General features: G+C 42.6%; 1 protein-coding gene across 2 annotated transcripts in view; it reads left to right on the forward strand.

Moving 5' to 3' along the window:
• Positions 1–10,585, forward strand: part of TEKT2 (tektin 2) — a 51,221-nt gene extending 40,636 nt beyond the window's left edge. For both annotated transcript variants that reach the window (XM_069756850.1, XM_069756851.1), the window contains exons 8-10: positions 1,779–1,922; positions 3,396–3,475; positions 10,266–10,585. In XM_069756850.1, coding sequence (XP_069612951.1) covers positions 1,779–1,922; positions 3,396–3,475; positions 10,266–10,479 — 438 coding nt within the window. In that variant the 3' untranslated portion in view covers positions 10,480–10,585. The remainder of the gene's footprint in view (positions 1–1,778; positions 1,923–3,395; positions 3,476–10,265) is intronic.
• Positions 10,586–18,690: the final 8,105 nt, after the last annotated feature.

Here is an 18,690-nt window from a genome sequence, read left to right on the forward strand (position 1 = left end):
TGAACAAAATGTATTGGTTATTTTAAATTTTTGTGGAAATTCAAAAACTGAAATGTGGGGCGTGCAATATTATTCGGCCCCTTTAACTTAATACTTTGTTGCGCCACCTTTTGCTGCGATTACAGCTGCAAGTGACTTGGGGTATGTCTCTATCAGTTTTGTACATTGGGAGACTGAAATTCTTGCCCATTCTTCCTTGGCAAACAGCTCGAGCTCAGTGAGGTTTGATGGAGATCGTTTGTGAACAGCAGTTTTCAGCTCTTTTCACAGATTCTCGATTGGATTGAGGTCTGGACTTTGACTTGGCCACTTTAATACCTGGATACGTTTTATTTGTGAACCATTCCATTGTAGATTTTGCTTTATGTTTGGGATCATTGTCTTGTTGGAAGACAAATCTCCGTCCCAGTCTCAGGTCTTTTGCAGACTCCAACAGGTTTTCTTCAAGAATTTTCCTGTATTTGGCTCCATCTATGTTCCCATCAATTTTAACCATCTTCCCTGTCCCTGCTGAAGAAAAGCAGGCCCAAACCATGATGCTGCCACCACCATGTTTGACAGTGGGGATGGTGTGTTCAGGGTGATGAGCTGTGTTGCCTTTATGCCAAACATATAGTTTGGCATTGTTGCCAAAAAGTTTCATTTCGGTTTCATCTGACCAGAGCACCTTCTTCCACATGTTTGGTGTGTCTCCCAGGTGGCTTGTTGCAAACTTTAAACGACACTTTTTATGGATATCTTTGAGAAATAGCTTTCTTCTTGCCACTCTTCCATAAAGGCCAGATTTGTGCAGTGTACGACTGATTGTTGTCCTATGGACAGACTGTCCCACCTCAGCTGTAGATCTCTGCAGTTCATCCAGAGTGATCATGGGCCTCTTGGCTGCATCTCTGATCAGTCTTCTCCTTGTTTGAGATGAAAGTTTAGAGGGATGGCCGGGTCTTGGTAGATTAGCAGTGGTATGATGCTCCTTCCATTTCAATATGATTGCTTGCACAGTGCTCCTTGGGGTGTTTAAAGTTTTGGAAATCATTTTGTATCCAAATCCAGCTTTAAACATCTCCACAACAGTATCACAGACCTGCCTGTTGTGTTCCTTGGTCTTCATGATGCTCTCTGTGCTTCAAACAGAACCCTGAGACTATCACAGAGCAGGTGCATTTATACGGAGACTTGATTACACACAGGTGGATTATATTTATCACCATTAGGCATTTAGGACAACATTGGATCATTCAGAGATCCACAATGAACTTCTGGAGTGAGTTTGCTGCACTGAAAGTAAAGGGGCCGAATAATGTTGCACACCCCACTTTTCAGTTTTTGAATTTCCACAAAAATTTAAAATAACCAATTCATTTCGTTCAACTTCACAATTGTTTTCCACTTGTTGTTGATTCTTATACTAAAAAATACATTTGGTATCTTTATGATTGAAGCATGATATGTGGGAAAAGGTTGAAAAGTTCCAGGGAGCCGAATACTTTCGCAAGGCTTTGTATGTAGATTTCCCAAAAGAGCAGGAAGAATGAATCTAGAATAGCCCCAGTGGCCAGTGTAGTACTGCAGGATTTCTCAATTTTAATAGTTTGTAATATGAAACAAATTACAAAACATTTTTTTGAAAAATATTTTTAGCATTAAAATCTGATTTATACAGTAAGTATATATAAGTCTATAAGTTTATAACTGTAAAAAATTTCCCCCTTACTAATGAGTGTTGGAAAAATATAATTTCTTCTGATTGATTGTTGTTTTACATGAACTTTTTTAAATAGACCAAAGATGAGATTGAAGAATTGGAGGAAGACATAAGACGTTTAGAAAAAGATCTACGAGACAAGAGTGGGCCTTTAAAACTGGCCCACACACGACTTGAGACCCGTACATATAGACCAAACATAGACCTTTGTAGGGACACGGTAAGACTTGTGTAATAGTGAATGTGGGCATATAGTCTCTTGAAATATTGAACTAGAGAGGTAGCGAGCTTGAACTCTAGTGCTGCTTCTTGGATGTGGCAATCCTAAATTTAGATCCTTTACATGGAACCCGTCATGTTCCTACATGATATTAACTTGCACATAATGGGATAATGTACAGATTAATAGCATTTGAGGGCATGACAGGTTCCCTTGCTGTATGACTTATGGTAAGAAGCCAAACCAGATACTCCATTTTCAGGCATGTGTTTAGGGGTGCTTGACCTTCAGCAGTGCATGCAGGGGGTCTGATTAAGCTTGTTGAGAGGCCTCTAAAGGCCCCTTCACATTAAGCGACGCTGCAGCGATACCGACAACGATCCGGATCGCTGCAGCGTCGCACAGACAGCTCTCCAGCGACCAACGATCCCGAAGTCCCCGGGTAACCAGGGTAAACATCGGGTAACTAAGCGCAGGGCCGCGCTTAGTAACCTGATGTTTACCCTGGTTACCAGCGTTAAAGTAAAAAAAAACAAACACTACATACTTACCTACCGCTGTCTGTCCCCAGCGCTCAGCTTCTCTGGTCTGGCTGTGAGCACAGCGGCCGGAAAGCAGAGCGGTGACGTCACCGCTCTGCTTTCCGGCTGACCGACGCTCACAGCCAGTACAGGAGGAGTGCAGAGCAGAGCGCCGGGGACAGACAGCGGTAGGTAAGTATGTAGTGTTTGTTTTTTTTTACTTTTACGCTGGTAACCAGGGTAAACATCGGGTTACTAAGCGCGGCCCTGCGCTTAGTTACCCGATGTTTACCCTGGTTACCAGTGAAGACATCGCTGGATCGGTGTCACACACGCCGATCTAGCGATGTCCACGGGAGATCCAGCGACAAAATAAAGTTCTGGACTTTGTTCAGCGACCAACGATCTCCCAGCAGGGGCCTGATCGTTGGTCGCTGTCACACATAACGATAACCTTAACGATATCGTTGCTACGTCACAAAAAGCAACGATATCGTTAACGATATCGTTATGTGTGAAGGTACCTTAACAGAGGATCTAATGGGTAGCGTTTCTCCCTGTGGAGAGTGCCAAGATGGCATAAGGAAGCTTATAGGCCAATCAAGCCTCCTCTTGGAATGTCAACATGAAAATAGCCTCCTTAGAGAGGAAGAGGCCTTGAACTCTAGCACCACCTATTGGATTTAACAATGCTAAAAGTAAATATTGACCTTTTAGCAAGCCTTGCCACCTGACTAAGGATAATAATCTAAAGCTGACATGTTTTGGGGTGTTTGCCTCTTATCAGTATAAAGCAGGAGGTCTGTTTTGGCTGAGTGAAAGGCCTCCGACATGGCATTGATGGGATATTTTTTCTCTTTGTGGACAGATGAATATGGGGGGAGACCATGCCTATGTAGCACTGACAGCAGCATGTAATGCAATGCTATAACATTTTTCACTTATACTGTAGGTGCAGTATGGGCTGACAGATGAGGTCCATCAGCTAGAGGGTACTATTGCTGCTCTGAAGCAAAAGCTGGCACAATCACAGTAAGTTTGTGTTACCACATGCCATTACTGACCCCACTACTAGATACACCGGAAGTCTCACTGTTTAATGATTTATGTCAAGTCCTGCTAGAGTGAATTCACACACTGTGGATTTTGTTTGCAGAAAGTTCAGGAAATGTCCCCTACATTTAACACATCCAATTCAGGTAATTGCAACTGATTTTCAGTCACAGAAATATCTGCAACAAAATCAGCAGTGTTGGAATTCACCCTTAGTGATATAAGCTTACTATTTGTGTGGCATCTTAAAGGGTTTTTTAGATTTCTGAAACACTCTCTTCCCTGGTGTAGTTTGTTTTCAAAAGAAACAAATTCTGCTTAACTCCTCTTCCGTGGGCCCAGCACTGAGTCTCCACTGCTGCTGCCTGGGTCTGTTATTGTCTGCAGCCAATAATTGACCTCTGGGGCTAACAGGACAAGCCACTGAGCTCACTGATTGGCTGCAGCGGTGTTGACGTGACCTCACCGCTGCACACAGTAACACTCTCTAGGAGCAGCGTTGCGGACTCAGTGCTGAGCCAAGGGACGATAAGTAAACAACAGTTTGATCTCTTAAAACAAAGTGCAGCCAGGGGACAGTGATTTTCCAAAATCTGAAAACACCTTTAATTATTAATGGGTCGTTTGCTGTTTTCCTTGCTACAGCCGGATCATGTGTACAAAATCAAACCCATATGCTGGGGGCGGGGGGTGTTTAATCAACATACAACTCCTGCAGTATGAAAACCCCTCCTAAGAGTTGTCTAATTATAATTATTACCTTACTTTACTACATTTAAAAAAAAATATTATCACTATTATTATTATTATTATTATAGTCACCTTCCCACTATACAATGGCATGTTTTCATTACGCATACATTAGTAAAAGATTTCACAAGAAACTCAAAAACCTTATAGTATGTTTGTGGCCAGGAGTACACTCGTATATCTCCCCCAGTACTATAGTCCAAATCCTCAGGACAATTCAGGGTGCTCCATAACATACACAACACCAGAGAACGAAGCAAAAGAATCCCAAATACCATGATCATAAAATCATACAAACTTTATTTAGATCAATAATCACAAATTGTCATGTAACATTACTACAATAACAGGCATCTAGCCCAAACAGATAGAGTGTAGAGGAAACTAGTGGTATGCCTGGGGAATATGAGGGAGTACACTATATAAAGTCCAGGGTACAACCTGTGTCATCCCTTTTGAAAAAGCAGACGGCGAAACGCGCGTCAGGGGGCTGCCTGCGGTATCTGAGGGAGCCGTCCTGATCTATGGGTAAGCCTATTGATGGTATATTAGTGTCCATTTTGTTTGATATGATGGCGCCTTGCATTTTATAATACTATGGACTCTGATAAAGAGATCTTTTTGATACTTTGTAACGGCTCTATGAGTTAATAATGTAATAGGTTGATTTATTATGGTTGTACCCTGGACTTTATATAGTGTACTCCCTCATATTCCCCAGGCATACCACTAGTTTCCTCTACACTCTATCTGTTTGGGCTAGATGCCTGTTATTGTAGTAATGTTACATGACAATTTGTGATTATTGATCTAAATAAAGTTTGTATGATTTTATGATCATGGTATTTGGGATTCTTTTGCTTCGTTCTCTGGTGTTGTATACATTAGTAAAAGCTAAACAAAGCTGCGGGATCTACTATGTTACATCTATATCATGTGCACATTAACATGTAATATACTCTGCTGCTTCAGGACTGTAGATAATGCATGAAAAATGCCTTTTGGAGATAGTCTCTAATGTACAAAAGCAGCATGCCTTTAAACCGTTCCAATTTCTCTTGAACATGTACTTGTAAAATATGTGTAAAGGCTTGTTCTAAAATTTCAAAGTTATCTCCTATCCAAAAGATAGTGGATTGCTGTGCGTCCGACCGCCATGGCCCCCAGCGATCTTGAGAGAATGGGCTTTGTAAAGCACTGGCTCATTCATTCTAATCTCCATTCTTTCTCATAGAAGTGCCTAAAATCATCTGAGCTCTGCACTTGGCAATCTCTGGCTCTTCCATTAAGGATTAATGGAGTGGTAGTATGCATAATCGACGTCCACTCCATTCAGCCAGGGCTTTTCAGAGCCCAAGTTCTCAGGATTGGTGAGTGCCATGGCTGTTGGACCCCCAGCAATTAGTTATTCCTACCCATGTTTAGGGGATAAAGTTTAACCCTGAGAAGACCCTAAGGGTATGTGCAATCGATCAGTAAACGCTGCGGGTTGGACACTACGTACTTGTGCAGCGTCCAGATGTTACATCATAGTGGATGAGATTTCAAGAAATCCCATGCCCACTACGCATCCGCAGACGCCCACGGCTCACCCGCGGTGACGCTAGTCTTCCGTGAGAGAAAATTTAAATAATAGAATGTATTGGACTTGGTGAATCTGTGAGCACATGCGGATTCACCTGCGTTCAATAGACGACAGCACTTTGGACACAGTGAACATGCGATGCTTCCAAAGCACTGCCACTTCTGTATCATGTGCAACTGGCCTAGCTCATGAAGTCATATCATGGGTCAAATAAGAGCAGTGCTTCACAGACTAAATGCCATATAATAATAATAATCTTTATTTTTATATAGTGCTAACATATTCCGCAGTGCTTTACAGTTTGCACACATTATCATTGCTGTCCCCGATGGGGCTCACAATATAATTTCACTATCAGTATGTCTTTGGAATGTGAGAGGAAACTGGAGACCCCGGAGGAAACTCACGCAAACATGAGGAGAACATACAAACTCCTTGCAGATGTTGTCCTTTTTGGAATTTGAACCCAGGACTCCAGCGCTGCAAGTCTGCAATGCTAACCATTGCCATGGGTTGTAAACTTCTTGATTGTGTTGTGCACAGTGGACAAAGAAACATCAAGATCTCTGTAGACGCACTTGTAGTCTTGATATTGTTGATATTGTTCAACAATTTTGGTTCTCAAGTCCTCAGACAGTTCTCTTCTCCTCTTTCTGTTCCCCATGCCTAATGTGGCACACACAATGCAAAGATTGTGTCATCTTCTCCCCTTTTTATCTTGTTTCAGATGTAATTTTCATATTGCCCACACCTGTTACTTGCCACAGCTGAGTTTGAATGAGCATCACATGCTTAATAATAATAATAATTTTTATTTATATAGCGCCAACATATTCCGCAGCGCTTTACAGTTTAACAGTTTCAAACACAAAAGTCATAAGTAACAACGTTAACAATACAATAATTAAAGCAAAATAAGACGACCCTGCTCGTGAGAGCTTACAATCTACAATGAGGTGGGGGAGATGCAAAGTACAGGTGTGTATTTACAATGATGTATTTACAATCATGGTCCAGCCATCTTCATGGTCCAGCCATGGGGACTAGATGGGGATAGTGAATGGGCTACACACACACACAAACATAAAATGACTTTGATTAGTGAACGTGATAGGCCGCTCTGAACAAATGTGTTTTGAGCGAGCGCCTAAAACTATGCAAATTATGGATGGTCCTTATATCTTGGGGTAGAGCATTCCAGAGGATTGGCGCAGCACGGGAGAAGTCTTGGAGTCGGGAGTGGGAGGTACGGACTAGTGCAGAGGTTAATAAAGTTGTTTACCCACAATTTTGGAAAGGTGTAAACAATTTTGTCCAACCCATTTTTGGGGTGTTGCATGAAATTATGTCCAATTTGCCTGTTTTCAGTTTTCTTTTGTGCTGTTCCAATGCACACAAACAAAACAAATGTGTATAACAAAATGTGTAATTGCAATCATTTGCTGGGAAAAATACTTAATTTTCTGGAACAATTTCAAGGGTGCAAACATTTTCAACCATAATTGTTTATACAGTGAGGAAAATAAGTATTTGATACACTGCCAATTTTGCAAGTTTTTCCGCCTACAAAGAATGGAGAGGTCTTTAATTTTTATCGTAGGTGCACTTCAAGTGTGAAAGATAGAATCTAAAAATAAAAATTCTGTCTCTCACACACCTCTTAGTTTTTCCTTAAGAAGCCATGCTATGTTACACTTATTACCTGTATAAAAGACACCTGTCCACACATGATCAATCACACTCTAACCTCTCCACCATGGACAAGACCATAGAGCTGTCTGAGGACACCAGGGTGAAAACTGAAGACCTGAACAAGGCTGGGATGGGCTACAGGACAATAAGCAAGCAGCTTGGTGAGAAGGCTACAACTGTTGACACAATTAGTAAACAATGGAAGAAACACAAGATGACTGTTCGTCTTCCTCGGTCTTGGGCTTCATGCAAGATCTTGCCTCGTGGTGTAAGGATGATTCTGAGAAAGGTCAGGACTTAGCCCAAAACTACATGGGAGGACCTGGTCAATGACCTCAAAAGAGCGGGGACCACAGTCTCAAACAATTACCGTTAGTAACACACTATGTTGTTGTGGATTAAAATCCTGCAGGGCACGCAAGGTCCCCCTTCTCACCCCAGCACATGTCTAGGCCTGTTTGAAGTTCTTCCATGACCATCTGAATGATCCAGGGGAGGCATAAAAGGAGGTCCCCGACGCGCGTTTCGCAAATGCTGCTTCCTCGGGGGGCCCCTCTTTCCACGCATGGCTGCAGGTTGGTACTTCTCTTGCGTGCCCCTCTTCACTGCTATGTAGGCATTAGTCAGGTTCTACCCATCTACGTATAGGAGATTTTCCCTTTATATTTGTACTCATGTGTTGATGGTAGCATAGCTATATGGGGTACCTTGACATACTAAGCCTGCACTAGGCACTTTACTTGTACTTTGACTTGTACTCAGTATCTCCCTGCACTTGTTCAGTATCTGAGAGCTTCCGGTTTGTGATTACTGTTACCATCTGCCCGGTTATTTAATACAATCATAATAATAATTTTTTATACGCATTTTGCACTGTTCTAATCTATCATGTATGCTACTTATATGTAGATATATATACACCCGTGGTAGGAGTACAATTGATTTTCCTGCTCTTCAGTTTAGTATTACGTCCGTGTGTGGCACTAGTGTCTCCTTTATATTTTTTCATTGCATCCATTTATTCTAGTTTCTATGTGTATTATTTATGTACTTTTAATATAGTTCTCTCAATAAAATTGTTATTTTTTTAGCTCGAGTGTCCATTTTTTTTTGGGGTTTCTATGATATTTGTGATGGCGGAGCATTTACCTCCGGTGCCCTCTCTATAGGTTTACATGGCCACATAAGATGCTCCATACAGATATTTGCCCTGTATAATGCTCCACAAATGTTGATTATGACCCCATAAGATGCTCCATACAGATATTTGCCCCCATATAATGCTGCACATGGCCCCATACAGATGCCCAATACAGATATTTGCCCCCATATCATGCTGCACATGGCCCCATACTGATTACCCATACAGATATTTGCCCCATATCATGCTGTACATTGCCACATAAGATGCTTCATACAGACATTTGCCCCCATATCATGCTGCACATGGCCACATAAGATGCCCCATACAGATATTTGCCCCCATATCATGCTGCACATGGCCACATAAGATGCCCCATACAGATATTTGCCCCCATATCATGCTGCACATGGCCACATAAGATGCTCCATACAGATATTTGCCCCATATGCTGTTGCTGTGATTAAAAAAATAAAAAAATTACAAACTCACCTCTCAGGCCCCCGGCACTTGCTATACTCACCTTTCCCGTTCCACCGCTGACCGCCGCTGTGTCTTCCCATCCTCTGCACCGACTTTCAGGAAGAGGGCGGCGCGCACTGATCACGTCACCCCGCCCTCTGACCTGAGCGTCACTGCGGAAGACACAGCGGCGCCGACGGTGAAACGAGGAGCAGGTGAGTACCGCGCACTGCCCCCGTCATACTTACCTGCTCCTGGCGCCGTCCCTGCACGTCTGTTCTCCGGCGCCACATTTTCTTCCTGTAGTGAGCGGTCACCGATACCGCTCATTACAGTAATGAATATGTGGCTCCACCTCTATGGGAGGTGGAGCCGCATATTCATTACTGTAATGAGCGGTACCATGTGACCGCTCAGTACAGGAAGAAGCTGCAGCGCTGGAAGAAGCAGGGACCTGCTGGGACCGTGCCAGGAGTAGGTGAGTATAATTAGACAGCCCCCACTCCCCCTCCCCTGCCGACCCCTGGGTATGACTCGAGTATAAGCTGAGAGGGGGACTTTCAGCCCAAAAAAGTGGGCTGAAAATCTCAGCTTATACTCAAGTATATACGGTATATAAAAATCATACGATTTTTTTTTTGTTTTTATTTTTAGATTCTGTCTCTCACAGTTGAAGTGTCCCTACGATAAAAATTATAGACCTCTGCATTCTTTATCGGTGGGAAAACGTGCAAAATTAGCAGTGTGTCAAATACTTATTTTCCCCACTGTACATGTAGTACATAGTATGCATTTACACATAAGAATTATTCTTTAAAATAAATGATAATAATGGGTGATCCTAATAGTACTTACCACATGTAAATAAGCAAAACAATCAAAAATACTAAAATTATGCCAGAGATTGTGGCCATAGACAGGGACTGAATATCATAGGATCCAATGATAATTAAACTATAAGACTTTGTGTTATTGCGATGCGCTGTGCACTATTACTAATGGGTGGCCCTTATAATCATTTCCACTTTTGTTCTTAAGGAATCCTAGTCGGGAAATAACTGCACACAGTCATTCTCAGTTACCTCCAAAGCCTTTAAAAATTAGTATAACTGAATTAATTATCCATTCTGTTCCTACAGGGATGCTCTGGATGCTCTCTACAAACATCTTGCTCGTATAGAAGCCGACATCAAGTGTAAGGAAAATTCTCTTTCTCTCGATAAGAAGTGTGTAGATAGTCGTCGAAAGCTCACCCTTCCTGCGGGGCAGTATGTTGCAACAGTGGACACCTTCAACCGCACCACCAACCGCCATCTCTCCCCACTGAAGAGTCGTCAGCTAGAGCTGGCCTGAAGTGATTTGCATAGATTAGTTATGTATGTCTTCTCTTGTGTTGGTCTACATGCAGAACAGACTGCTAATGATTGAGGTGGCATTAAACTATTCAAATAAAAATAAAGTCTCGTTAGAAATGTTATTTCCGCTTCATCAATACCTGCCGCTCCACTTTTAGAATGGATCCGACAGATCCCTTTGACTTCAAGTAGGCCATGCCAGGATTCTGTTTCTTTTCTACTACAAAGAATAGTAAAGCAAACCATCCTATTTAGAGCTTTAAAGTGATATTTCCACAATATCAGTCATAGCTCAGTGACTTAAAATCCTAAAATAAATAAACTTGCCAGATACAATACATTTTCAAAATTGCTTGCACTCCAGATGTCACCCCAAGAAAACCAGCATGTAAGATGCTTTTGCTTCCTTCCTTCCCCTTTGTTCCGTCCTGCTGTTCTTTCATGTCAGCTTGTTCATGTGCATGAGATATCGGTATTCTTGTATAAGTATCAGTATTCTTCGGTGCAGTCTCTGATGCACAGCGTGGGCATGGGCGCAATGCGTCTCATAATCTAAAAGAAACAGATTTTCATCATCTCCAACTGTGCCATTTCCTGTGTTAAATATGAAACCGAGCAAGTGCAGAAGTACCAGCCACTAAACCACCAATGTTTTTTCTCATTAAAACACTTCTGTACATATTTGTTATAATACATGCCTCTTTTCTGTAAACACAACATTAATAAAACTGGGCCTTTATACTGTCTAAAAGAGAAACTGTCTTTGCTGCCCACAGCAACCAATCAGAAGTCAGCTTTCATTTTTTAAACAGGTCAGATTAAAGACCACTATTGCTGTTGCAGAAAGTCAGCAGTCTAGAAAATTAATTATATTTATGGAAACCTCCACAGCACTGTTCCGCAACTCTGGTCCTCAAGGAAATAATGAAAACATGACCTGTTGGTAGCTCTTATTATTGCACAAACAATAATTCCATCACCTATGCAATACTAAGGAAATCCTGAAAACATGACCTGTCGGTGACTCTTGAGGACCGGAGTTGGGAACACTGCTCTACAGCATGTTGTCTGAGGATTTTGGATCTGTGGATTTCAGGGAGTGGCCAGACAGGGAAACAGAATGCACCAAGACAAGGGCCCAGATTCATCAGGATTCTGGCTTAAAAAGCTTTGAATAGTGAAAAATGTCAGTCTTGATGAACCAGGACCAAGGTATCTAGAGTGGTGTCTCTCTGTGAAAAATTGGTCGTCTTTACTGTAATAGCATATTGACCTACAGAAATATCCAAGCGGCTCAGTGGAGCATACGCTTAGGCCATGACATAGAACCAAAAAGGTAAAATCTCTTAACAGAAGGGACTGTAAATAATGTAGCCTGAAGTGTATAAACCATACATTAGAAATTGAGATAGTCAAACACAAAGGGTAAGCTAGAAAAAATATATTATTATATTAAACATTGAACATATAAATATCACAAAATAAAAGTAATATGGGATAAAAGGAGAGAAGCAGCTAAGAAATTGATGTGGGGGCACAGCCATCAGGTGATAGTGGGGATGAAAATATACCCCACTCACTTCTGATCACTAGTTGGACTGTCACCAGCTCACTCTCACCCTTCCTGAAGTTGGCACACCAGAGCAGCATCTGTTCCTACGATGTTAGCAGAAGGTCTAGTTTGTACCAGAGATTCGTATATGGGCCCTCTTTTTTGGCCTATATACTTTCAATATCCACAAAGTGGGTACAGCTCCTGGGTTCGCATGTTTCCTACCTCATTACTGCCCCTGCTGCCATTTGAAGTTTTCTTCATCTCTCTGATGCTCCATAACACCTTGAACCAATATCAAGCACTGCTTTTGAGCCTGCTACTGATGTGAACTTTCTGTCTGCTAGTCCCAGAGGTCAACGCTACGCAGTGATTACTGCTTTTTTATACCTACATGTACTCGGATAAAGCCCCCATCCATTGGGGCTCGCCTTCCGTATTGCGGTTGTCCCTGGCCCTACCTGTGATGTATTTGTGCCTGCTTGTTGCTGGGCCCTAATCTATTGTTCATATTTACTAAACAATTTAGATCTAATTCTACCTGGCTTTCTCTGATGTCTAAACCTATTATATAGACTATGAAAGCTGCTTCAACTAAATCTCGGCTGAAGTATCACCCTCTCTTTTTACATGCATACCTTGTGACTACATACTCCTCTCTATCTCCCATGAATAAATTTGTGAACCCTGGTAGCTCTAAAACTGTTAAAACCAGAGCTCAGGTTGCCAAATCTCCTCCTAAATTACCGGACTCTAATACCGCCATGTCTGAGGAATCCCTTCAAGCCATTGCCACTTCTATTACGATGAAACTCATGCCGGCGATTGACGCCATACTTCAGTCTTTCCAATCCTTGCTGGAAACATTCACATCCCAGTTGACTGAACACACCAGTAAAATCTCAGCGGCAGAGCAGCAGATTTCCGATCTGGAGGATACTATACAATCCTACGTTGCTCAAGTAAAGGACAGAGACCATGCAATAGAACAGCTCCAGGAAACATTTCATGACTTGGAGAATCGAAGTTGTCGAAATAATCTCCAGATCCTTGGCGTCCCTGGGTCAGTGAAAGACCTTAATCACTTTACTTCCTCCTGGCTCCCGCGGGCACTTAATTTACCTGACCTGCCTGGATCCATGGTAGTGGAACGAGCCCACAGAACTGGACCTGAGCGTTCTGATCCAAAAGCCCGCCCACGCCCTGTTATTTTTACGTTTTTCAACCACCAGGACAAAATGCAACTGCTCCCCTAATTTTTCCCCTGTGCTTGGTTAAAAAAAGTAAAAAAGTTTCCATTTGAAATGACTTTAGTTTTGTGCCATGTCTGTGATCTGCATTTTTTCTACAAAATTAAACAACTGAATGAACATCCTCCCTCCAAGGCCGGTGATTCCATAATTTTTACCAGGGGTTGTATTAGGTGGAGATTTAAATACCCTTCATGACATCTTCCTTGATAGATCTACACCCCTGCCTGCATCTCATTCTTCAACTGGATCGATTTCTACCCTACTAGATAGGCTTGATCTAGTTGATGCTTGGAGATGCTGCCACCCTACGGAGAGAGAATACACCTTTTATTCTAGAGTACATGACATTTATACTTGTATCGATTATTGGTTAATCTCTGCCCCTCTTCTTTCCTTCTTAAAAACAGTTGATATCCTCCCATCGGTTATTTCGGACCACTCTCCGGTTTTACTTACTTTGGAACTCCCCACTAGTAGAACGGTATCTTTTTGTTGGCGTTTTCCCTCATATCTTTACACTTCGGATGACTTCAATCGCTATATGACTAGTTGGTGGGAGACTTCATGGAGGATAATCTGGAACACCTAGACGAAATCAACCTTTTTTGGGCCACTGCTAAGACAGTGCTTGGAGGACATATTATCTCCTTTGTATCCCAGAAAAAAAAGAAATTGCTGTCCTCCCTGCGGAATCTCTTAGACGGGCTTACTCAGTCATATACAGATTTTAAATTACATAATACTACCTCCTCCAGAGAGTCTTACCTTACGGCTAAACAAAACGTCAACACCCTATTGCATGTACAGGCACACAATCAGTTAGCTCATCAATGTATTTGATATTTTCAGTGGGGTAATAAACCAGGCCGTCTTTTGGCATCCCTAACTAAGCCATTCAAAGCAACTACTAGAGTCTCTAATATTGCATTACCTGATGGCTCTATCACCCGTGACCCAACTCAAATCTGTGCGGTTTTTAGAGATTTTTACGCAGACTTTTATGGCTCATCCCTAGACTCGCAAGAGGATGGATACAAATTTTTACCTAAGGTTGATCTACCAAAACTTTCCGCTTCCCAAAGGGAAGTTTTAAATCAGCCGATCTCTCCTGGGAAGGTGGCATCAGTCAAGTCTTCAAAGTTGCTTAAACACTTGACCCTGATGGGTTTTCGGTTGAATTCTATAAAATGTTACAACCTTTACTCTACACCTTACTTCTCTTTTTAATCATATTATTGACTCGGGTTCTATGCCTGACTGATTCAACGGAGCTTGTTTATCTTTGTTGCTAAAGCCAGGCAAGGACCCGCTTCTCCCTGCCTCTGCCTCGTATCGTCCGATCTCCCTCCTAAACGTTGATTTTAAATTGCTTACCAAAATCATGGCTAATAGACTTCAGTCTATACTTCCTGATATTCTCACCTCATCTCAAATGGGTTTTGCCCATGGTCGGTCCATCACTTATAATTTTAGGACGGCATTAGCTTAGTCCTTCTGTAGAAGGACGTAGATCTGGGGATTTATTATGATGGAATATAGGCTGAACTGGATGGACAAATGTCTTTTTTCGGCCTTACTAACTATGTTACTATGTTACTATGTTAGCTGCCATTACACATAGTTACCAGGCTAAAGCCAAGCAGCATATACTGGTCAGCCTTGATGCTGATAAAGCCTTTGATCGAGTGTCTTAGTCTCGCCTCATTTAAACCGTTAAGTATAGATTGTTTGGCTTTACCTTTTTCAACTTTGTAATGACAATTTATACCAACCCCCAATCTTCGATTTGGCTTAATGATATTCAATCAACCTCTTTTTCATCTTTGGGGTTGCGATGTCCCCTGTCACCTGTTATTTAATATTGCCCTGTCCTTTGGGGGCATTGGGATCAGTCACCATATGCTTAAAACATTGGCATTTGCTGATATTTTACTCATGATAGCCAACCCTAAGGAATCCATTCCTGCTATAATGGATGCCTTTAACGAGTTTGGAGTGCTACAACACAGCATTCGTACTATCATGCGAGTTAGGTACTCAAGTAGGGCATCCAGCCCAAAGCAATCCAGACAATAGAGAAACTTGGCAATCAAAAAGTACTTTAGCGTGAATAGTTATTTATTCAATGTGCATCCATAGAGACAAAAGTTGAACATTTTCGGTCCACATCCGGACCTTCAACAGAACAATTATACTGATATACTGGGAAATACGTATATCCTGTCAAAACTGGTTCCAATAGAGTTTTCAAAAAAGCCTGGATGCAAAGAGGAATCCTGAGTGTGTCCGCGCACATGGAGGGCGACGAGTTTGGAGCAGTTTCGGGATTTCGCATAAATTGCGATAAATCTCATGCTTTGGCTATCTTCAAAACTGCTGAGAAACGGTGGCTGTTCCTTTTCCCCTTTCAGTGGAGGAGGGACTCCCTGCATTATCTTGGGTCTACCTACTCTCAGACCCCCATGATATTTATAAACTGAATGTTAGACCCCTCATTTCTGCGGTTGTACAGGTAATACAATCCTGGAAATCCCTTAAACTGTCCTTTGTGGGCAAGGCCCATCTGATTAAAATGATCTCTTTCCCTAAAATATTTTTTCCCTTACACACACTGCCGGTTCTATTATCTATCTAAAGCTGATGACAGGTTTTTAACAAAAGTCTTCCATCAATTTATTTGGGGCTCAAATTGGGGCTCTAGAATACGGTAGTTACTTACCGATAACGGTATTTCTCAGAGCCCATGACAGCACTACCAGAGAGAGGGAATCCGCCCTTCAGGACAGGAAACCTACAGGATAAAAAGGGCGGTACCTCTCTCCTGCGTCAGTTTGGTTTACATAGCATCAGAGGTCCTCCAGGTTAGTGACAACAGGAAAATATACAATTTTAACAAAATACTTATCAGGATTACACCGTGCCTAATATTAGAAACACACATTTCATATAATAAGGTGCTCACCGCACACGTGAAAGGGTGGGAATAAGCAGGTGCTGTCATGGGCTCTGAGAAATACCGTTATCGGTAAGTAACTACCGTATTCTCAGTCGCCCATGACAGCACTACCAGAGAGAATTACAGAGATCATTGCTTTAGGGAGGGACCACAGCCTGCAAGACCCTTCTTCCGAAGGTTAAGTCAGACGAAGAGGCCAGGTCTAAGCGGTAGTGCCTAAAGAAGGTTGAAGGTGATGACCAGGTGGCCGCCTTGCAGATTTTGTCTATTGGTACCTCCGACCTTTCGGCCCAGGAGGTCGCCATGGCTCTTGTAGAATGCGCCTTGAGCCCTTCAGGAACTGCGTTTCCCGTGGACGAGTATGCCAAGGCTATCGCATCAGTTACCCAGCGAGCTATAGTGCTTTTGGAGGCTTTGAGTCCTTTCCTAGGTCCCTGAAGACAGATAAAGAGAGACCCTTCCTTCCTATACTGTCGGGAGGATTCTAAGTAGTGTATTAAACACCTTCTCACATCTAGAGTGTGGAACTTTTCCTCTTTTTTATTTTTAGGGTTTGGACAAAAGGAGGGAAGGATTATTTCTTGGGACCTGTGGAAATTGGAAGCAACCTTGGGTAGATAAGCGGGATCTGTTTTTAGTATTACCCTATCATCCATGATTTGTGTGAATGGAGGGTTCGCAGATAGAGCCTGGAGGTCACTAATTCTACGGGCAGATGTCAACGCTGTGAGAAGGGCCGTTTTGAAGGATAAGATTTTAAGTGGTAATGAATCTATGGGCTCGAATGGAGGTTCTGTCAGAGCTGATAGGACTAAATTTAAGTCCCAGGTCGGAAGGCTTCTGATTTTTAAAGGTTTAGACCGTATTGCAGCTTTAATAAACCTTGTTATCCATGGGTTAGAGGCAATACTCTCACTGTATAACGCACCTAAGGCCGCTATTTGCACTTTTAAGGTGCTCACCGAGAGGCCCATATCTAAGCCTTTTTGCAGAAATTCTAATATTTTGACCACTTGGACCCCGTCTTGTAATTTTACCCCAGAGGTGGACAAAAACTTTTTCCAGGTTTTACCGTAGATTTTAGTTGTTACTGATTTTCTACTTTTTAATAGTGTAGACACTAATTTATCTGAAAAGCCCCTTGCCCTTAGTAGTGACCTTTCAAGTTCCACGCTGTCAAGTGGAGGTTTGCTGACTGAGGGTGGAACACCGGTCCCTGGTATAAGAGATCCGGAATATCCGGGAGAACCCAGGGATCGGAGACCGATAGAATTCTCAGCCAGGAAAACCAGGCCCTTTTGGGCCAGAAGGGGGCTATTAGGATGATTCTCGCCCTGTCCTGCCTGATTTTCTGCAGAACAGCCGGAATAAGGATGTAAGGAGGAAACGCGTATGCTAGACCCTGAGTCCATGGGATCGTAAATGCATCCAGAGCCCGAGGGCCCCCTTTGGGTTCAGAGAACAAAAATTCCCTTACTTTCCTGTTTTCTGCGCTGGCAAAGAGATCTATTACAGGAACCCCCCAGATTTTGGTAATCCGATCGAAGATACTTTGGTTTAGTGCCCATTCCCCCTGTTTTAACCGGGTACGGCTTAAGAAGTCTGCTTTTTGGTTCTCTACCCCCTTTATATGCAGCGCAGAGAGGGATAGGAAGTTGACTTCTGCTAATGTGAAGATCTGGGAAGTGGCCTTCATTAGGGCTTGGGATCTGGTTCCCCCCTGATGGTTCAGGTAGGCTACCACTACCTGATTGTCCGAAAAAACCCGGACATGATGCCCCTGTAGGCTGGGAAGAAAATATGATAGAGCGTGACTCACTGCCCAAAGTCTTTTTGATTTGAAGATACCTCATATTCTTGATCTGTCCAGACCCCCTGAGTGATACTGTCGTCCAGGTGAGCTCCCCACCCCGTGGGACTGGCATCCGTGGTAACTATCCGAGATGTGTCTATTACCCACGGAACCCCCTTTGATAGGTTGTTGGGATCTAACCACCAGGCTAGGGAACGAATAGTGTTTGAATTTAGAGACATGTTTCCTTCTAGGTGTCCCCCCAGTGTAACCTGATTCCTCAGAATATCCCACTGGAGATCCCTCGTGTGAATTTGTGTCCACTGTATTGCCGGGAGACAAGCAGAAAGGGACCCCAGCAGTGACATCGCCCCTCTCAGGGTCATATGAGGGTTTGAACGAGCTCTGGACACAAGATTTGATATTTTCTGTTTTTTCTGGTCTGGAAGACGACATTCCTGTGTTATCGAGTCCAAAGTGAGGCCTAAAAACTCTTGAACCCTGGTCGGTTCTAGTTTTGACTTTTGGAGATTTAGGAGCCAACCTAACTCTGTTAGGATTTTTATCACTCTGTCGCATTGTTGGCGACAATGTTGGGCTGAGTTGCTGACAATTAGGAAGTCGTCCAGATATGGTATTATTAGAATGTCTTTTTC

The sequence above is a fragment of the Ranitomeya imitator genome, chromosome 3 (genome assembly GCF_032444005.1).
Source record: "Ranitomeya imitator isolate aRanImi1 chromosome 3, aRanImi1.pri, whole genome shotgun sequence".
Lineage (NCBI taxonomy): Eukaryota > Metazoa > Chordata > Amphibia > Anura > Dendrobatidae > Ranitomeya > Ranitomeya imitator.